Source organism: Paramisgurnus dabryanus, chromosome 14, assembly GCF_030506205.2.
Source record: "Paramisgurnus dabryanus chromosome 14, PD_genome_1.1, whole genome shotgun sequence".
In the NCBI taxonomy this organism is placed as follows: Eukaryota; Metazoa; Chordata; class Actinopteri; order Cypriniformes; family Cobitidae; genus Paramisgurnus; species Paramisgurnus dabryanus.
The window spans coordinates 2454159-2477120 of record NC_133350.1 but is presented as its reverse complement, the minus strand read 5'-3'; the positions used below and the strand labels follow the sequence as shown (position 1 = coordinate 2477120).

The 22962-nt window shown below is 35.9% G+C and overlaps 2 protein-coding genes across 11 annotated transcripts; one reads left to right on the top strand and one right to left on the bottom strand.

The window, feature by feature from the left end:
* Window positions 1-253: 253 nt before the first annotated feature.
* foxg1b (forkhead box G1b) lies at window positions 254-2072 on the bottom strand. Its single transcript, XM_065259350.2, has one exon. The coding sequence runs from the start codon at window positions 1969-1971 to the stop codon at window positions 922-924; it is 1050 nt and encodes a 349-aa protein (XP_065115422.1). The 5' UTR covers window positions 1972-2072; the 3' UTR covers window positions 254-921.
* Window positions 2073-8899: 6827 nt separating this feature from the next.
* acyp2 (acylphosphatase 2, muscle type) lies at window positions 8900-21228 on the top strand. 10 transcript variants are annotated; one of them, XM_073811794.1, is made up of 7 exons: window positions 8900-9085; window positions 9335-9351; window positions 9648-9757; window positions 15262-15425; window positions 15796-15882; window positions 18535-18757; window positions 20046-21228. In XM_073811794.1, exons 1-4 carry the CDS (start codon window positions 8953-8955, stop codon window positions 15374-15376), a joined length of 375 nt encoding a protein of 124 aa, XP_073667895.1. In that variant the 5' UTR covers window positions 8900-8952; the 3' UTR covers window positions 15377-15425; window positions 15796-15882; window positions 18535-18757; window positions 20046-21228. The 10 variants fall into 10 exon arrangements, with proteins under 10 accessions (XP_073667895.1, XP_073667897.1, XP_073667894.1 ...); XM_073811796.1 differs by having other exon boundaries at window positions 15781-15882; XM_073811793.1 differs by having other exon boundaries at window positions 15778-15882.
* Window positions 21229-22962: the final 1734 nt, after the last annotated feature.

Sequence of the window (22962 nt, the reverse complement as noted above, 5' to 3'; positions counted from 1 at the left end):
TTGTATTTGTAGCTACAAATCAAGTTTTTTGCTTTCATACAGAAATATTTCAATCCTTTATTTTTTCGTTCTGAACCAAGTTCAGGCAATTTATACAAGAAATAAACCAAACTAGTACAAATGACACACAATAAATGACTGTGACAAATAAAAATGTGAGGGGGGACCGTGTGGTATTTTATATATTAAAAAAACAATACCGAAAATACTGTAATCTGAGTAAATAAAAGTGTACACATCAGAAGTAGCCAAATCACACATTTGTAAATGACAGCACAGACCAACTCTAAATTAATTTAAAACAGTGCTTTTAATGAAAAAGCTTAGCTATAGTGGTTCATTACATGGCTCTGAAGGCAAGGTCCTCATTCACAGATATAGAAATATATAGAAACATTGCATATAGGATTATTTTTACAATTTTCCAGGATTCTATCATTTTTATTACGACTATAATATATTATCATTGTCATAATGCACACCTGAGTCAATCCAAACACTCTCCATGTCAAACCCTGATTTCATATGTTAAGGCGCATTCACAGTTTTGGAACAATATATCTTAAATAAATTTTGTTCTACTAAACGAATAATATGTGCCATCCATCTAATTACAACTGTATCCCACAGTACCAAGGGATTAAAAACATAATCGACATTTTTTAATAAATACAAAAACATCAATAACAAATAAATCGTCGAGCTATAAATAATACTTAAAAAAAGATAAACAAACACATACAGTTAATGCCTTTGGCATGACATCTTACTACCATTAAAAATCATTTGAGATCTTAAATAGACAAAGAAAAATACAGACAGACTAATAGTCCTCAGGAAAAGGAAAGCTTGCACGTTTCTTATCGAGGTTTTGAATGCTTATAATTTTGGGATATTTCCATTAGAGAGATCGCGTAACGCTCAGCTGAGGAAAGTATTGGGCGCAACCCGTTTATGTTGAGACAAAAGACCACCCGAAACAGATGATGTAAAGGACGGTAAACTAGTTCTTAGGGAATCGGACAGCAAAGAGGACGGAGAGCTGGAGATGCCGTAACCCGGTGCGCTCGGCAAAGTCTGCGGCTGCTGCGCTCCCGGTACAAAGTACCCATTGTGCCCTGATAATAATCCAGCAGCCGGTGACACACCGTATCCGTTTGGCAGGTTGATACTCCCGGTAGAGGCTCCCAGAATAGGGCGAGACATTTCCCCGTTACTAAGAGACTCAACGCCGGGGAGTAAAGATCCGTAAGCGTGTCCATGGTTTAGAAATCCGTGCGTGGATCCGTTATAGTGCGAATGATGCAATGGTAAGAACGGAGATAGCTGCCAGTATAACGGGTTACTCGGGCGTTCACCCAACCCGAGACCGAGGGGCGCAAAACGTAGTCCCCTTTTCATCACCAACTTGCCTCTGGATGTCGCCGAACGGCGCCGCAATTTGCCTGTCGTGCCACCGATGAAAACATCATCACTGGAGGGATCCAGCATCCAATAGTTTCCTTTCCCAGGGTCATCATAATGTCGTGGCACTTTGACGAAGCATTTATTGAGGCTCAGATTGTGCCGAATGGAGTTCTGCCAGCCCTGCTTGTGTTCTCGATAATACGGAAAATTTTTCATGATGAACTCGTAGATGCCGTTTAAAGTCAGTCGCTTTTCTGCACTCTGTCTAATGGCCATCATGATGAGCGCATTGTAGCTGAACGGCGGCTTGTCAAATTTCCCATTTTTCCCCTTTTTAGAGGGCTGCTCCGGGGTGTCTGCGTCTTTCTGGTCCTTTTCGAGAAGTGCAAGGTCCATTTGGGCTGGTTCTGGAGATTTGTCTAGATCCTGTACAGCAGACGGGCTGCAGCGACTCTCTGTGCCCTCATTCGCGTTCGGGCTGTCAAACTTGGATGGGAGCAGGAGACTTTTGATGCTAAACGATGTCGACTTCTGCACCATGGTCGGCTCACTGGGATCCCCCATGCCAGGCGAAAAACAAACAAAAAAGACCAGTTTCTTGCTTTAAAACAGCTTAGGTCAAACGCGCAACGATGGAGACATTGCGTGCATGACGCGCAGAGGTGGTCTTCAGAAATTAGTGATTAAGCACGACTCAGTCTTACTACCTCATTGTAGGAGGAGCTCTTGGTTTGCTGGAAACTGTACAGTCTCAGACGAGCCCGCTGTGTTGCTGTGATCAATCCCTCAAAGCGCCACTCGGTCCATAATAATGCGCGGACAGTGAGGAGTCGCTTACAGCAGTCCACTAATGCGTCTCTTGTGCGTCACAGATCGCGTAAACTGAATGGGAGGGACGAGTAATGTACACAGATGATCTGAGATACACTAAAATATACCAATCATTAATGATAAACTCCTTTTAGATAGAATTAAGATTCTGATTTGAGTTTAGATGAGCAATCATTAAACTTCTATAAGTTTCTGATAACATTTGCGATGTTTTGTGCAATAAGAAAATACGTAAATAAATAAAATGCTGAAATAGGCCTCTGGAGATGAATGAAGACCGCTTATAGTGTCCTCAGGGATCAACTGATCCCCGTTCAGAACTTCTGCTGTTTTTTATCTGTAATTTTTCATTTTAAATAAACCTGAGTTCCTAATTCTTTAAATTTTATAAATGACAGTCAAACATTAATGCGTTCAGTTTCTATATTTATATTGCTGACATTAAGTAAATGGACATTTACTACAGATATTTACAGAACTAAAGAGTTCTGCAGTTAACGTGTACATAGATGTATTTGCAGGAAATTGATTTGCGCAAAGGAAGAATGATTTGTTTATTATTGTAATGATAAACATTATAAAATTGTCAGATTGTAACATAAACACTTGTTGTTTGTATTGATCAGTTAAACTTATTCACATATGTGTCAGGAAAATTCTGCTGTAATCTCATTTTTATTTTCCAGTTTGTTCACTCATGCTGTGGCAGTCATGTTTGTTGATATTAAATATAAAGTTGGTTTGGGGCGCTTAGTTTTAATTTGTTTGTGGTTAATTGTTTTGTACGGAAGGTGTAGTCATGCGTTCTGTGCCAGCGAGTAATAAAACAGTGTAATACAATTAATAAACCAAATAAACTAAAAAAAAAAATAGTTTGATAACATTGATAAATAATATTTGTTATAAATAATAAAAAACAAAAGGCATATGTCTAGAGGATATTGAATGTGGTTAGTTTAGAGCAGGTAATATATAACCGTGAAACATTTTATACAATTAATCTATTATTATTATTATTTATTATAGTGGGTTATACATTATATGTGTCTGGTAAAATACTTATATCATTATTAAATAAAAATGATATACATTTGATACATATGTATTCATTTAGCAGAGGTTTTGATCCAAATACAATAATACAAATAAGACAGCATTAAACATTTTGTTATTTTGATTTTTGAATCACATTTAATCTATTACAATAATTAATGTTATTTTAAATGAAATACGTCTTGAGAAAGTCGATTTTACATTATAGCTGTCTCGGCCGTTTTAAACACGATTTAATGTTTCAAATCAAATAGGTAAACCTTTATTCTGTAAAAAAAAAAAATCCTTTTTATTGATGGTAAAGTAGGAGGAGTGCGTGATTACAGAGGCTGTCAGGCCACTAACTTAAACTTCAATATAACCGAGTTCTGTATACGGAGTGTTTTAACTTTCAAGTTTCAAACTTCTGTCAAATCTGAACGAATTTTTTCTTCTATAATTCAAACTTTATATCATAACTTGTATAGTTATAGTGTTTGTTTCTGTGGACTGGTTGAGTGATGTTTTATTGTTTAGATAAACTGATGAAGAAATAATTTGGATACTGATCTTAACAGTAACAGATAACCTTTTGATAGATCAGATTAATTATAAGAAAACATTTGTAACAGAAACATATTAGTGGCGTAATATAAACCACGCCCATTTCTTTATAATGATATCTTACAGTTTTTTTCGATTGCTAAACAACAGTGGGCACCACTGGAGCTACATGTGCAAAACTCTAACTACAGTCTGCAATACCAAAAGTCACCTGAGCTAAACTGTACATATCACCTGCAAAACTCACTTCAAGCAACACAACTCTAAACACATGACTCAAAACAGCTTAGTGCAGCCAAACACTAAACACAACCCTCACTGAGATAACACACACTGTCACTCACAACACACTGAGAGGAAAAACACTAACATCAAACACCAATACACAAAATACTAACTTTTTATCTTTACAGTTTCAACAATTTCAGTGACGTCATACAAAGTAATGTTTTCTTCAAAAAATTATTTATTTATTGATTGATTTATCACATGATTTATTGAAATTTTTAGAACAGAACAATTCTTTAAGGTAAATGAAAATTAGCAGTTTGCTTCAATAGTTTGTAGTAATTTATGGAATTACAGTAATGAGAAAAAAAGGTAGAAATTAAAAGTACATACTGTAATTCAAACAAATAAATGAGGGGCTAATCCTGCCTCTCTCTAGCATCAGGCCACTACCTGCCACCCTGCCCCCTCACTCGAACTGATTTTGCCAAGTGGTTGATGTCCTCAGGGCAACATTATGTTAACCCTGGAACAACATTTCAATCAACCAATCAGATTTCAGAAATAAGATTATAGTTTGTTTTACGTAAATTTAAGCTTACAACCAAGATTAGCTGTTTCTGGACCATTGTTTTTTACTTATCATGTCCCTCTGATTTTAGGGTTTGGTTATGGTTAGGGTTGGGGTTTGGGGTAGGTTGGGGTATGTTGCCCTGAGGACATCAACCACTTAGCAAAATCAGGAGAGCCCTTCTGCTTCCACAAACCCGTCATGTCCTAAATTTGTCTTTCTGAGCTATACCTATCATAATTTTTATATATATATATATATATATATATATATATATATATATATATATATATATATATATATATATATATATATATATATATATATATATATATATATATATATATATATGAAATTGGAATTTATATTTATATGAAATTGCAATCAGCAGTGTTTGAAAGGCACAAGGCTGAAATGAATTGTGTTTTGAATGTGTGGTTCACAGTTTTGACAGCAGTGTGTTAGCATTTGAACAAAGTGCTGTAAATCCACAGTGTTGTGCAGGTTGTGGTTAAAGTCATGGGATAAGTGTGTAGAGTTTTGAAAACTGTGTTCAAGCAATGAAAAATGAACTAGAGTTTGGTCCACATGAACTGCTGCTGTGCAGACTGTAGTTAGAGTTTTGCACATGTGACTCCAGTTGTGCCCACTGTCGTTTAGCAATCGAAAAAAACTGTAACTCAGTAAAGTAGTAAATGTAAACTCAGTAAAGTTTATAATGTTAAATTATATCTTTACTACTGCACATGGATAAAAAATATATTTGTTTTTGTTTTTTGGGGTCAAACACAGGATCAAGGTCAGCCATTGTAAAAATTGCAGTTTATAATGACCATGAACCCCCCCCCTCACACACACACACACACACACACACATATACATACAGGCCTTCATGTAGATGTTTATGTCCATGCAAGCACATCCTCAGGCTTTGTTTGAAATCATTTGCTAAATGATTTAATGCCAAATCAGACACTAACACACACATGCACATGAGAAGGACACACACAGGGTTCAGTGAAAGTTCACATTACAGTAAAGGTACCAGAAGATCTTCAGGCGATATAAACCCCCTCTGTGGACCTGTCCTGGATTTCAGATGCTCATTTGCTCTGATACCAACATTTCCCAGTAGGAGCTTCACATTAATGGTTCTTCAAAAATAAAATACTCACATGACTGCGTACAGTACAACCTGCTTTACTGCTAAAGTGTGTGTGTGTGTGTGTGTGTGTGTGTGTGTGTGTGTGTGTGTGTGTGTGTGTGTGTGTGCGTGCGTGCGTGCGTGCGTGCGTGCGTGCGTGCGTGCGTGCGTGCGTGCGTGCGTGCGTGTGGGTGGGCGTGCATGTGCGTGTGCAAAATACAGCCAATATAAGAAATAAACATGTGCAATTGTATGTGGATCTGTAAAAGATGTCAGAGTGGTGCTGAAATAATGATCACATATCCGGTATCAGTATTTCCCACTTATTAAGCGAAATGATCTCTGTTTAAGTTGTTCTCTCTCTTCTTCTCATTTGTTTTCATTTTAGTTTCAATCAGAGAACTGTTTAAAGATCAGTGTGAGTTTAGTTGTAAATGAGGATAAACAGATTAACTGTGTGTGTTTGCTGGTATTGTTGTCATTTACAACATTTACATATTTTCCTTCACATCTGTCTGTCTGTCTGTCTGTCTGTCTGTCTGGTCTGTGTTGCATTATAAATTAGGAACAAACAAGTCTTAAACAAGATACAGTAATAAACTTGACCTCTGTTTAATGTGTTTCACAACATGTTTGGACCCTGTTTCATAGTACTGCATATTTTATATGTTTGCTTTATGTGACAACACTAAAAGTTTGTTAAATAAACAGAAATGTGAACACTGTAAATTTCTATTTAAATTATCATTACTATTTTAGAGTAGATAATTATTATTGCATATCTTAAATAAAATTAACCTAAACATGTTCTTAAAAAATATTATTTTCTTTATTGTCCTTACTTAAAACGTTTTTCATTAAAGAAAGTTCCCAGCACAAATCATCTAAAATAGTTTGTTAACTGTTAATTTACAGGATTACTGTTTTACTGTTGTTGTCACTGTTGTAGTCCCTTAGGGTTCATTTTTAACTAAATGGTGTATATATTGTACTGCTAAAGTTGTTTATCTGCATTCAGTTCTTAATAAATTAGCAAACTAAAACATTTGGTCTTTCTGTCCACTAAATATTTTCAGTTGTCTGAGTTTATTTATCAGGCTCTTGAGGAACAGGCGTCTGATCTCTGGATTAGTTTAATGCTAACAGATTGCTTACGAATAAATAAAGATGTGTATACACTATAAAGGATAACAGGTTTAATGAATGATAAATAAAAATATGCTGCTATTTGGATTTTTGATATGCTGCAGCAAAGTATTATGAGGTCAATAAAATGATATTGTACAAGCATTATAGAAGATAGATTGATATAAGCACAAGTGTGATATCACTTTATACCATGGAGAAATCCAACAGCCCTAATGGAACGTCAGACTTAAAAAAAAACTAAAACTGGGGCATGTTTGCGGTGGATTTTACAAAGCCTTTAAATCACAGAGAGTTTCAACCAAAACAGTTTTAGAGAAACACAAACAGTAGCAGATGATTGAAGACCAGAATCAGTGAGATTAAATTTATTAACTGGTTAATCTGAAGTGATTATTAACAATAAGTGATTAACGCAACAACAGGCAGTTAGGCATGTAAATGTTTGTATGTGTGTGTCTGTATGTGTGTGTTTGTTTATATACTTGTACTGTTATCATTCTCATCTGTGGATTATGGGTCTGGTGGGCATTACTGCCTCAGAACAAATCAACAAAATTGTGTGTGTGTGTGTGTGTGTGTGTGTGTGTGTGTGTGTGTGTGTGTGTGTGTGTGTGTGTGTGTGTGTGTGTGTGTGTGTGTGTCGCTGCTTAATCACTGGCCTGTAAATCTGCACAGCTGTGATACTTGAAAATCCAAAGAGAAAGAGAGCGTGTTGTAAAGTCTTGAAACATTGCAGTTTGATATCTAAATCAGATATGGTGTGGAGAAATACTAAATGTATAGGAAATTTAATGATTCAGCTAAAAACCTTCACAAAGAAAGTTATTTTCAGATTTGAAAAGTTCTTGATATTTCATCGATTGTAACTAACTAAAGTATAACAGTCTGAGCTTTTCACAGATAAGAGTTTGTAGGAGAATTTTAGGCAAAATTTTCCTCTCATTTAATCAACAGCACTTTTCTCATTTTGTTTTGTTTTTAAATTAATTTGAGATTAAGTATAAGTCTAAATAATTCTCCTATTGACATTAACCTTGACCTTTGATTTGTGATTTTTAAAGCATGCAAAGAGTAATCCATTTTCCTCTTGTGAATATATGACATGTTAAAACCTGTTAAAAACACATAACCTGGCATGTGTTGGGTCTAAAATCTGTCAGATCCAAATGTCATTGGTTTACTGAAAGGATTAGTCTGTCAAAATATATTTAAACCCTTGTTGTATGCAAAGAAAAATACATCTTTAATAAAATGTGAATGTTTTTGTCTAATCTAATCTGTTATGTCCAATCATAAACATACTAGATTATAAGATAAAACTGTGGCTTGTAAGATAAAGATGTGAATAATATTTAAATCTCATCAGGATGTGAGAAGAGAGATTGCGTGTGTTGGCACATTTCAGAAGCTCATTAGTTTTGCTTATTTCTGTAATCTTGTTTGGTTTTTAATCATTCTGAAGGAAGATTCAATTGTTTGTTTTAAAGTATTTTGATGTCATTTTATTAAAATATCTTATATTGACAAATTATTTTTACGATTGTTGTTTAATCATAGCTTCGTAATTTGTACAATTCAAGGAGATTTCAACAAATCTATTACTGAAATCTGTTGAATAAATCTAAATGTATCATTATTACATGAAATTCTGCTGCTTCGCCTGCGCGTCATGCTTTATAAACTCTCGCGAGATTCAATCCACCACAAACGCGCTTCTCCTCTAGGCGGCGCACTGCAAATGTAAAAACGTGTTTTTGGTTTATTTAAAGCATTTAAACACTAAACGTGTTGTCGTGTGTATGTATTATTCATGAATGTTTGCGTTTGTCTTAATAACAGAAACCCAGCCATAGCAATAACATTGGATCAAACCATATTAAATCTTTTCGCTGTCATTGATTGGTCAACTTTAACGTGCGCTGAGAAAAGTATCAGATGTCACGTGACCAGAGTACGTCACTTTATGAACTGTTTTGATGAGTGGTGTTATTTTTCTCATCAGAGGCGACATTATTCGCGTTTATTTATGACTGTCGGTCAGTTAAACCTCTGCTGGATCTCTCTCGCGCTTCTCACTGTTGTCATAGTGTTTGTCATGTCTTCAAAGACCGGGGAAAAATACATTTCTGTAGATTTTGAGATATTCGGGAATGTTCAGGGTGGGTATGGACATGGTTTGCAAACGCTTTGCAGACCTTTATTCACTCCCCGCCTCTAAAAATAGCCGCGCACGATCCTAAAGTTTATTTTTAATCTTAAACTTCTTTGCACTTAGCAGTGTTGGCTTTTGATTGTTCTTAATGCCATGCATGATAAATGTGAATAACAATTAGAAATGTATTTTGTAGTTTTTCTAAACAAAGAAATAAAATGTACATTTGCGTTAAAATATCTTTCCTTTGTTTCAGGTGTTTGTTTCAGAATGGTAAGAAACATCTGGGTAAAGCACACCCAGAAAGTAGTTGAACTTGCCAGTTGGTTTTTTACCTGCCAAGATAATAAAACCACGATGGTACTCTTTATTTATGGTGCATAATCATCAATGACATTATCATCTGATCTCATCCCTGTACTGTGCTATCACCATTTGCATTTATTCATTTAACAGATGCTTTTACATGAAGCAACTTAAGTAATAGTGCATTTCATTTTGCCTTAGTAGGGAAAGAAATAGATAAAAAAATCTACCAGCTACTAAATGTTTCATGTGTTTGACTTCAGTATACAGAAGACGAGGGCAGGAAGTTAGGAGTGACCGGCTGGGTGAAGAACACGAGACAGGGAACTGTGATTGGACAGGTTCAGGGACCCCCTGAGAAAGTCAAAGAAATGTAAGTGTGCCTCCTTCTTTTCAATGTTTTATTTAGAAAGTTCATGCTTGTTATAACTAGGGTTATCAAAAGATTAAGATTAATCATGATTAATCGCATACAAAAATAAATGTTTGTGTTTGCATAATATATTTGTGTGTATATTGTGTTTAATTATTGTGTATATTCAAATACACACATACATGTATAAATGTAAGAATTTTTTTATTTATGTATATATTTTTATTTACATATAATATAAAATATAAATAAATACATATATACATATAAATGTTTCTTAAATACATACATGCAAGTGTTATTACACATATATTATGCAACCTTTTATTTTGTATGTGATTAATCACGATTAAGTTAAATTAACAGCTCTAAGTGGCGGTTTCCCAGACAGGGATTAGACTAGTCCTAGACTAAAATAAATGTAAGAGCTGTCCGAACTGAAAACAACTTAAATATCTTAAATACATCAGTGCTCTTTGTTTTGCCTCAAAAGTAATGTTTTAATGCATGTTTGTTCAAATTAGTTATATTTCCTAATTAAACTAAGGTCTAGTCCTGGCTAAGCTAATCACTGTACAGGAAACCACCCCATAGTGATTGATAGAGAGATTTGTATTCCCATAACTTTTGATATGAACAAGCTTCAATAACATTAACTTGTGCAGTGCTTCTTTTAACCAGCAGATGGCGCCCGAGCTTCAGTCTTTATTTCATGGAAGAGTCTAGAAAGATCTGATTGTCACAGTGTTCAAGAGCGTAAAAATGTAAACTCACATTTCTTTTCAAGAGCAAAGCCCACATTCACCTGCGCTGTGATAAATGTAGACAACAGAACAGATTGTGCACAAGCACTGCTGATTCAGCATTCAAAAGCTTTTGTGCGTTAAAAGCTTTTGTTGTGTTGCCTGTGAGTGAGCTGGAGTGCTTTTGTGTGCAGTAGTTTGAGAGAAAACGTGTGTGTGTGTGTGTGTGTGTGTGTGTGTGTGTGTGTGTGTGTGTGTGTACCTGGTAATTATCACGTTGTGGGGACCAATTGTCCCCACAAAGATAGGAATACCAGTGTTTTTGTGACCTTGTGGGGACATTTTGATGTCCCCATGAGGAAACAAGCTTATAAAACAAACAAGATGATGTTTATTGAAAATCTAAGGTACAAGAAAGGTTTCCTGTGATGGTTGGGGTTAGGGAATGTGGTAGGTAAGGGGAATAGAATATACAGTTTGTACAGAATAAAATGCATTACGTCTATGGAATGTCCCCACAAAACATGGAAACCAGAATGTGTGTGTGTGTGTGTGTGTGTGTGCGTGTGTGTGTGCATGTGTGTTTGTGTGTTAGTGTCTGTGGGCGTTCACAAGTCTTCAGTCCCTCAGGCTGGGTGGGTCCTGGATTGATGATGTCATGATGTCACTCAGGGTGGGATACAGCACAGGGGCGTTGGGTTTATGACATCACAGTCATATATATGAGGCACACCTTCACACAGACAATGAGAGCGTCCAGCCCGGCTGTCTGTCCTAATGTTAGTCTGCAGTATTTACAGTAGATGTGTAGAATGTATACTATTTAGAGTATGTATACAGTAGAGCACACCTCCCATTTCTAGCGTAATGAATAAACCAAAAAAATGATGTTACACATAAACTCTATTCTGAATCATTATTTGATCCTGTTTACAAGACGAGTTTAGCAATTTTAATGTAAACGCAAAATAACTAAATGTAGATGTTTCGTGTGTGCTAGTCCTTAAAATAAACAGCAATGTAGCAAAGTGCAGCTTGAAATGTTTTTGGTTGCATAAAGATCATGCATGATATTGTCAAATACTGAATACTGTAGACAGTAGATATATGAGTTACCCTCAGGGTCATTTCCTTAAACTCACAATACATCACAGCTTAAGTAAACACAGCAGGAATGTTTCACATGAAGTTATTTCTACTTTGTACAATTTATGGACTCACAGCTGTGTGTGTGCTTGTGTGTTTTAGAGAGAAGTAGTATTAGCTAAAAGACATTAGTTTAATTTCTTATTCATCCAGACAAAAACTGCTTTAAAATCACTTACCCTTACCCACTCAGATTGATTAAATACACTCTGAATGTATTTGTATAAAGCAAAGTTTCTCACATTGAATTTTCCCAGGTTTAATATGAAAGTCTAAACTTCTAAACATAAAATCTCTTTGTAGAAATTTTTTGTAAAGGAAAGAAAATACAGTTTATCAGTTAAGGGGGCAGGTTGTCACAGTGGGTAATTTGAGAAGACCTTTTTTAAATTGTTAATATACAAAACTATGAACCATCAACTCACAGAAATAATCCAGATTTAAGTGTGATGTGAATCAGGTGTTTAAAATCAGACTTTTCCATGTTTAAGTGCTATAATTGGGTCCCCAGTGCTTCTATCAACCTAGAAAATGAGATAAAGATCAGTAACTTAGTTTTGGTAAACCATTTTCTGCAAGCATGTGAAAAAATAGCTCATTGAAAATTGTCTCCCCTTGTGATGTCAGAAGGGGCTCTTATTATAATAATACTACCCCTTAATCTGCACTATCCAACCACAGCACTGACATTTAGTGCAGAGATCAGCTCATTTGCATTTTAAAGGACACAAAATGTCAGGGTCCTGCCTAGGAGTCTTGTGTTGTGTTTGTATTTAAGTCATGGTGGCAGGGTTCTGGCAGTCCCAGGCATGAGCCTCCGGTGTCTTGTCTTTTGTCCCCGCCCCCTCGTTCTCCTGCTTATTATTAATCATTGGTTTTCTCCCATCACCTGTTCCCGCTCGTTATGTTGTTTGGTGTTTTTCTATTTAATGTCATTGTGTCCTTAGTTCTGTGCAGGTTCATTGTGTTCTGTGCTCGTGTTTCGTGTACGTTTATAGTTTATCGTTATCAAGTCAAAGTTTTTGTGTTATTTGTCAGTTTCATGTTTCATGTTGTGTACCCCCCTGTGGGTTTTTGTTTTGTAAAATAAAGTATTTTCTGTTTTCCCCCCGACATCGTTTGCGTTTCGGTTCATCTGTTCCCCAAATCCTCACACAAAAACTGAACATTTTTATTATAGCACATTATAATAAATTAACTATATGTTTTTTGTTTTTTTGCCAAAACTTCACATATGTACTCTGGGGACACCAAAAATATATTTGACATTTTACAAAAGTCTTGAGAAATGTCCCTTTTTAAAGAAATTGTGCACTTGTGTAAATGAACCTAAACATTCACGTTACTGTTACTCTGTGACAACTAATCCCTTTCATTTGAAGTTGAATATCTGCACACTGCAGAGTCGGTGACAGATGCCCTTTAAGACATTTTTAGCTTTTTCTCTCCAGTGAGACCCATGTCCTATTTACTTTAGATACACAACCTAGAAACTCTCGCTGAGCTGCTGTGTGTGTGTGTGTGTGTGTGTGTGTGTGTGTGTGTGTGTGTGTGTGTGTGTGTGTGTGTGTTGTGTGTGTGTTTGTGTGTGTGTGTGTGTACAGATAAACTCCTCCCTCACATTCCAGCTGGTGAGCAGAAGATGAGAATGAACAGAAATGTGTTTGCTCATTAAATATTTAAACAGACGGATGGCAACCCTACAGGCTCCGCCCTCTTTGGTGTCTTTCCACATTCCTTGTTTTCCTCATTGTTATCTTCCTTTGTGTCGTACGTTTGTTTTAATAACAGTTTAATTCTGTCATTTTCATTGTATGCATGCACTTGTTGGTTTGTTTGTGTAGTTAAGATGTGTGTGTGTGTTTGTGTTTTGGGTTGGGCTGTGTTAGTGATGTTGCTGAGACTGTAGTTCCCAAAGGAGCGTCCCCAGACATCCTCTCGCCTCTCCTCACTGCTCCACCCATTCAACACAAGAGCATCAGAACCATAACAGCGCTCATTACAATAACACATGTTCTTTATGACTTTATACATGAGCTGCAAAGATGAAATAAAAACCTTGATCAATCACAGACAAAAATCCATTGTCATTTATCAATGTATAAACTACTGACCGTGGAGTTTTAGTCTAAATCTAACATGACGTTCTTGGTGTTAAACCGGATCAGGCGAGAGCGTCTAGTGGATTGTTATTCAGGTTTATTATGGAAATGACATTCCTTCCTATCACCGTGTGTGAATGTTATCTGACTTCCTCACCAGGGGTTAAAGAGAGAAACTCCTTTCCTTAATAATACAAACAATGAAAACTATAAAACCTGGAGTGTGTATGAGAAAAGCAGGACAGTATGATAGAGGATTTTGGGAATAACAGAAATACCTCTGTGTTTTAGGTGAAATGTTAGCTTGATGACTTTATATTTACAGATTTGTATTTGTTTGATTCTTTTTATTTTTACAGTTTAGCAGGGTTAACAGATTGAGCTTTACCAGACGCTGCCAACAAAACAATTTGTGTAAAATTATTTATTGGTCAAAGGGCCCAAATGGGTTAGGTTTTTATTTGAGGAAAAGTCTGCTGTAAAAGAATTGTAGGAGAAAGCAAAATGTAAGATAGAGAGAATTTTGGTCACTTTTGGTGAGAAGTTACCCAGTACAGTAGTGTAACATTTGTGTAATAAAAGTGGAATGTGTAGTTTATTGCATATAAACACTAATGCGATACAGTCTGTGCTCTTTATCCTGTTGCAGTGTTGGATTTCTGTGAACCGCACCCATTTAATGAGTGAAATAACTCCTCCAACACAGATCCAAAACAAACCACTTGATTTTCTGCAGTGATTTCTGGCTTTCGTTTCTGATAACCCCAGATAACCTAAACTCCTCTGTAAGCTGTCAGTCCAGCAGCTGCTTTATCATAGGGGCTGTTTATATTCTCTTGCTGAAGAGATTTTGACAAACTCCTCCTCTTCCTGGAAGCCCCATTACAGAGCTGAATATTGGTCAGTCATGCAGATGCTCTGACTCCACTCTCTTATCCAATATGAGATCAACGCGGCGCTCCATAGGGAAGAGTAATGCATTTAGAGCTCTCTCAGGAATATTACAGGAGAGATTTTGTCTGTCCGTGTTCACTCAGAGAGAGAGAGAGAAAGTGTGTGTGTATTTGTGTGCATTAGTGTGTGTGTGTGTGTGATTGTGTGTCTGTGTGTGTGCGTGCATGCATGCATGTGTGTGCGCGTGTGTCCATGTATGCCACACCCTTGTTTTTGAGAGAAGATGAAAATGGAGGAGTATTTATCCTCTTCTACTCATTTGGTCTGTTCCATTAGTTAACATTCGAGGATTTGTCGCACAAGCATGCAGTGTGTTTATGATATTTTACTGTGCTTTTTGCACCTTGCCACTCTCTGATTCAATGTATGTAAATTCTGCTCCACACTAGACAGAAAGTCATGGTTTAGACTGTGATAGATGATTTTTGGGTGTACTGTTTCTTAAATAATTTGACAAATGTCCTGTATGTGGACAGCGTTTAGAGTCAAACCATGACTTATTATCAAATGAACTTCTATTTATTTATTCTTTGGTCTGTTTTGTCTTTCTCATCTACAGGAAGTATTGGCTCAGTAAAGTGGGCAGTCCGAGTTCTCGAATCCACCGTGCTGAGTTCTCCAATGAGAGAGACATCTCCAAACTGGAGATTCATGGATTTGGCACTCGCTACTAAAACCCACCCAGTTTGTTCAGCAAAGTTTGAGTCCAGAGCAACAAACAAAGTCAGTGTTTCACAGACCACTTAAATTAAACCTGACCATAATTTATCCTGTATATTTATTAGTATATTTTTCTAAATATTAATGAATTATTTACTCCAAACAAAACACAAGTATGGAAGAGTTGCCAGTATTCTTTCATTTGAGTCATTTGTTCAAACTCATCCTGAAATATAATACATATAATAATGTAATAAACAAATATTGTGTATTATAAGTCCAATAAAGCTCATCAATGCACAAAAATATTCAACAGATTTTTATTCCAAATATCCATTTGAGTAATATAATTACGTTGGTCTCTCTGACTGTGATTTTTAGATATCATGTGATTTTGTAACATTATCCCTTTCAGAAGATGTTCATTTTACAGATAATCGACCAATCCCAGGCCTCCTCCACACTCATCATGGTTCTGTTTCCATGGCAAACCCATCCACCCTCACAGATGTCTCTTAAGGTGGCATCTGTACCAGGAATCAGTTTTATGCTGTCGAGTTTATTTCACTTTCTCTGGTCATAAAAACTGCATTTGCAATGATCCATTGAAAATAATCTAGTCAAAACTGCCCTTAAACTGTGTCTCCGACTGAATGTGTTCCCCCAGAGGCACAAATGCGTTCTCCTCCGGGTCCCTTTTATTCCCAGCATGCATCACTTCAGTAAATCTGCATGTGCTCTGGTTAGTGAGACAGGAATCCTCTTAGCTGACAGTTGTGAGATTAGATCAGAGGCTTAGTTTGGGGTTAGTGTGTCTGTGAATAGATGCCATGCTTTCAGACTGACCTTGGATCAGTGTGCTATACTCAAATCCCAGCCTTAAGCATTCTAAAAGAGTGGAAAAGTTGATCTAGAATCAGTATGAAATGACAATATCAGCACTGATAGACTGTGAAGAGTTAAGATCCGGTCCTCTGATGGGACTCTCTCTTTGTTTGAGATCTCTGTGTGTTTGTCCAGTGCATTGTGTCAAAACTGCAGCTCTCATTTACCCATGATGAATTTACAGAGACTGGAGTGAACCAAACCCCAAAATCTATTTAGACACTTGACTCACATTTAGAAATGTCATTGCATTTGACACATATCATGTCTTTCATTTTAAAGAAAAATAACACAAGAACAAAAATAAGAGTTCTGATAATGATACCATGAGCATCAAACACGATTGTTTCCTCCTTCTTATGTAAACCTCGTGCATGTAAAAGACCGCTGGAAAACAGACCAATCTCAACATAACACAAACTGTGACATTACAGTCCAGATGTACACCACAACATTAAATTAATTACAATGTTGTTACAATGCTAATAACAAAGTTGTGACTTTTAAGTTAGCGTTATATGCTAGTTAATGCTATATGCTAGTTAATGCTATATGCTAGCGTTTAGGCTGAAGTTCTACTATTGACGTTACAGTTACGTTTTGCAGGTCCATACTGAAAAAAAACACAAACTTACCACTCAGAAACGTCCATTAACAATCTCCAAACAATTGATTATTCCTCAAAATCTGATCCAGACTCAAACATAAGATCTGTTTACACACACACAGAGCGACTGAAAAAGAAACAGCCAATCAGAACAGAGCTCAACATTATTATTCATGACTCTTTTAAATAAGGTAATAACAGACCATTTCATTATAAAGACAAATCCTAGGGTTGTAAATGGACATGAAAAACTGACTCTGGATCATTTTTGCACTTAAAAAAGCCACAATGTAACAGATTATTACAATAACTTTTATGGCATCTTTAAGCAAAACACTTCACAATCATTATTTTGGGTGTTATCTGATGTTTATAGTCCATGTAAAGATCTATAGATAGGACATCTGTGTACAAACAAATACTTTGTGAGTTCAGTTTTTATCTCCCAGCCTGATTTGCTAAGTTCATGAATCTAAGAATCAGGTAAAACGCTTTTAAGTTTCCTAAAAGCTTAAATTTTTAGAGTATGGCTGAATTGATGATGCTATTGTGGTTAAAATGGGTTTTATTTTGAGTGTTTTTAGGTTCCTCTGTGACTTAATAGACTTAAGGGTTAAAATAATTGGATCAGGGTTCTTGTCTTTAAACATGTTTGTCAAGCTCTTTATTAGATTTAAAACTGACCTGCTTAACATTTAATCTTACCCCACCTTTAAAGGGGACATATTATGAAAATCTGACTTTTTCCATGTTTAACTGCTATAATTGTGTCCCTAGTGCTTCTATCAATCTAGAAAATGTGAAAAAGATCAACCCAGTAATTTAGTTTTGATAAACCATTCTTTCCAAGCATGTGAAAAAATAGGTCATTGTAATTTGGCTCCTATTGTGATGTCAGAATAGGATAATACCGCCCCCTTTATCTGCACTATCCAACCACAGCACTGCCATTTAGTTCAGAGAGAAGAGAGTGAAAAGAAGGACTTGACAGCACAATTGAGTTTCAATTATAACAAACCACCATCATTGTGATCAGTGTTTGCACTTCAGCCGCTCATTTGCATTTTAAATGACACACCCAAAACGGCACACTTTTGCTCGGACCTAGATTAAGACTTAGTTTACATCTTTAAAAAAATCTCATAATATGTCCCCTTTAAGCATTAGATAATTTATCTTGCAAACTATGTTGCTCGTAATTTTTCATTTATTTCATTTAATTTATTATTGAATTATTTTAACAAAATGTAATGACCAGTATACTTGTAATGTAAAACAAACTTGCAACTAAACAGATAATGACTTTTTGATGAATCCATTACACTAAAATTATTATCCGTTATTCATAAACATTCATATGGTAATTGTAAAAAGCAAACTTGTCATGTTGATATTTTTTATTATTTTTTATTTTGGAAAGTTGAAAGTGATGTCACATGACCTGTAGTGATGTCACATGACCTGTTGTCATGTTGCCAGGCAACCGTTAGAAACTACAGCTCACACTGAGTGTAGAGAAACTTTATTCTTCATTTAATGGAAAAGCAAATGTACCAGCGAGCAGAAATATGTTTTCCTCGAAAGAAGAAGGTTTGGGGATCCTCCCAGTGAGTAACGTCTATTACTGTTCTGTTCTGTTTCTTCTTCTAGAGATTCGCATTCTAATGTTCTCTTTTCCAGCTCCAACACCTTCAGAATATTTGATGAAACCTTGCCAGATCATCTGGATCCAGCTGATGTCTATCAGAACTACAAATATCCTACAAGAGATCCAGAAGAGTATGAGCTGTTAAAAAGCCACAACACCCCACATCCTCTGAACGCCAAATTCATCAGGACAAACGTCAGATTCCTTAATGAACCCATCGCTTACATGGAGACGAGTCACACTATGGAGGAACAGGTAGAAAATTGACTAATGGGGTATATAATGACTGAGAATGGAATACTGGGGCAAGTTATTATTGCCAAACCATATTTCAATAACTGTAGGGTTTGAAGTCAAACAGTGGTTTCATATTAAAATCATCTGTTTTAAATATATATCATATTTGCTCCTTTTATTATGTCATGTGTTTTATTATTATTATTTTGCCTTTGCAGCTCAAGCTTTAAGCTCCCTTGACCAACCAGACAATCTCCTTAATTCTGACGGATATTTGATCAGACCAACCACATGTTTCACTTTTTAAACCCTTTGTAAAATGATTGTGTAATATGTCTACATTCTTCTGATGTTTAGCTGGAAAGCTCCATGTGTTCATGTTGACACACCTTGTTTACTCTACAGGACCTCAGAGGAAACACTCAGTGTTATCTAGACATTCACACGCCACATCTTTTTCTGGCGGTGGTTTTCTTTCTATTGATGTTGTCATGTCAGTATGAGAGGCGTGTGCAATGTGTGCACAGAAATATTACGGAACGCTGTCCACCCATTTCTTCAAAATCTCTTTTTTCTAATAATTTTTAAAAACGATTCTTTAAGACATAACATAAATTAGCTTGGAAGTTAAGTGCAACAATACAAACTTTTATTGGACAAGAATACTGAACCTGGTTTTTAATAAGTTTATGCGGTGATAAAAGACTACTAGTACCTCACAGGTGGTTTAGCTTTGGCTATCATACTATAAAAAATGAATTGTTGTGAAATACAAACAGACGTCACATTTGAGCATCATTGGGATGTGAAATGACTTCATGCTGTAGTTTCTCATATGAATGAATGATTATAGTGAAGTGTTTGTCAGGACAGCACATCTGGTGTTTGTCATAACCTTCAGAGATTTCCGCCGTCCTGGCTGTGACTCTTAACTGACCGGCCTTCAACTGCAAGATGATCTTATACAGCTGCGTTCAAACTTCATCATCACTATAATGCTCAACTCTTTGTCTGACTTTGAATGATTTCTTTCATTATTTACAAAACTTTCTTTAAATCTGTGTGACTTTGAAAACACAAAAGAATGTTTACCAGGTCTTTCTCATACAAATACTTTGATAGTCTGATGCTTTGACAACATTTTTCTTTCTAAACTTCTGTTTTGTGCACCAAAACAATATAAAGATTCTCATTGTGTCCTCCACAGAAGATAAAAATGCACGTTTTGTGTTATCAACATGTTTAAGGGTGACTGTAAGAAAACTTTTAAGGTGTTATTTCTTTAAATCTTTGCTTTCTCTCTCAGTGTCACAGATTGTTGACGCGGGGAGTCGGCGGGGTCCGGCACATTCCAGAAAGCAGCGGGGCCGCTGTTCCCCTCGGCAGGGACAGAAAACCTACTGAACTGAGAGAGAACAGATGTGAGAGAGAAAGAGAGAAAGAAAGAGAGAGACTATCCGTCCAGTAAGACCCCAGAGATGAACGTTCCCACAGACTGAGCTGAGGGGAATCCCACTACAGAGAAACTCTCAGAGCTCCAAACATGAATTTATACAGAATTTACATCTCTGTTGTTACTTTGAATCAACAATCAAAACTTCTTCACCGGTTCAGAAGAACAAACTCTAAACTTTCACATCTGTTTTGACATCATATTTGAACACATGAACTACATTACACATTAATGAGGTTTTCTCTTGAGATTTCATGTGCAGAGAGGACATTTACATAAAAGTCTTAAAGACGAAAACAGCTTAAATTTAAAGGTCAAAGAAAGAGTGAACAATGGTCGTAAAACCCACTGAGATACAATATCAGGGCTGCAAAAGCTCGACTGGCTTTAAGGGGACATTTCACAAGAGTTTATTAAGATGTCAAATAAATATTTGTTTTCCCCAGAGTACATATGTGAAGTTTTAGCACAAAATACCCCACAGATCATTTATTATAACATGTTCAAATTGACACTTGGATAGTGCAGATTAAGGGCGGTATTACCATAATAAGGTCCCCTTCTGACATCACAAGGGGAGCCAAATTTCAATGAGCTATTTTTCACATGCTTGCAGAGAATGGTTTGTCAAAACTAAGTTACTGGGTTGATCTTTTTCTTATCAGATTTTCATGTCCCCTTTAAGAAGATATCTGAGGATAAATAATTGAAATATTAAAGTGAGATTATTTCTGTGGAGTGTCCAGAACCAACAGCACATGTTCATGTTATTAAACAAACAGAATCCATGTGGATGCACCTGTAGTCCTGAAACAATAACAGACCCGACCAACAGGAAATCCATTCCGGTTTTTCCTGAAAATCATTCTTTATGAATTATAAATGTGTGATGTCATGCGTATAATGCTGCTGTGTGCTCTTCAACTGATGGAGAAGAATATGCTGATGTCTAAAGTGCTCTGCTTGCTTTTATAATAATACTCTGTTTATTGTCTGTAACAGGATTGATTCATTAAGATTACAAACCTTCACATTACAGGGTTTTTGTCTTTGGTCAGGTATGATCATTTGCTAATGTATGTTTTTGTAAGTTGGTCAGCTTATCAAATTTGGCACATTTGTTTGTTCTAAATCTTTAACTTATTCACTTAATCAAATGGATTATAAATTATACTAGTACTGGTCAGTGATATGAGAGATTAATCCAACAATGTGAGTATCTTCTGGATTGGTAGATTATTGAGTAAGAAGCGATCATGTCTGGTCTGCTTTGTTTTAGTTTAGTATCTTCAGATGATCCAGTAAAAGATTTGCTTGAATAAAAATTGACTCCTTAATAAAAAATATTTTATTATAGTTAAAAATAAATAGTAAAAAATAAATAGTTTTAAATATATTTTTTTAAATAGTTTTTTCAGACTGGGTCCATTTTTTATAATTTAAGTTAGTATTAAAAACCAGCAGAAAGAAACCATAATTAATAATGGATTAAAAATACAGAAGTGAGCCTGTCTGTATTTTTTATGTAAGGGATAATCCACGGCTAGCCATGCATTAAAGGGTTTTAATGCACGACGTAGAGGCGAAGAACCACCCGACGCGTAGCGGAGGGTGGTTGTCTCTGCGAAGTGCATTAAAACCCTTTAATGCATGGCTAGCCGTGGATTATCCCGCTTATACCTTGGTTATTTGCCAAGTTAAAGCTGTAAATAATGTTTACAGTGTAATTTTTTAACAGACGGGTAAAAATGACGGTCATTTTCTTAAGTTAAGGCTCGCACTCCATCCGCTTTAAATAAAGTAGTGCTGAAATAAAACCTGTGCACTTTAAAGAGAGACGCACTTATGTCTCGCTCGCTCGCTCGCTCTCTCTGCAAGTGTAACTGTGTTACTATGGTTACCAATGTTTATAGTAGCAGAATAATTTCTAACTGTAATCAAACTGACTGGAACTACCTGTGCATTAAACGGTTTTAACGCACACCTTCCAGCCAATCAGAATCAAGTATTTAAACAGACCATGGTATAAATAAAAATAAATACATTTCTGCATGTTTTAGTGAAGTATATAAATAAATGTATTTATAATAGCCTACATAAGAGAGAAAGATTGATAAATAGTGCAGTACAATTGTACAAAAAAAATCCCAGAATATTCACACCAGGCTATATATCACAGATATCCTAAAATAAAACCTACTGCAGAAATGAAGCCTGTGCCCAGAAGAGATGAAGAGTTAAGCCGGATCTAGTGTTATTCAAATGAATCGTTGAGATTATTATTTTGATGGACTCTATCTAAATGATTCGATCAACGTTTGCAAAAATACTGAGATGGTGGCATGGCAAAAAACCCTAATTTTCTTAACTAGTGTAACTTATCAAAAACATATAGATAAACAGTACCTATCCAAAAAACAACAACGCAGTAGTTAATCCCTAGTGATTGCTGCTGTAGAAAACCTAGTTTCGAGTCGAATCACTGAAGTGAATCGTGATCAATAAACAAATAAACAAAACGACTCATTTTACTGAATCGAGCTTCTCCGAACAAAAATACGCAACCTGCATTCAAAAGCAGCGAATTATTTAACAAAATGTAGTACAAGCAGTATTTAAACAAAAGATTTAACAACAAATATACACAAAAAAAATGCTACGGCCAGAAACCGCAAGTGAGAATCGACTCAAATGAATCGTATCATTGCTGCTACTATGCCGAGGGCATCCATTTTCATCCCATAGTAGGTGTAGTAATCCCCGCCCCGCT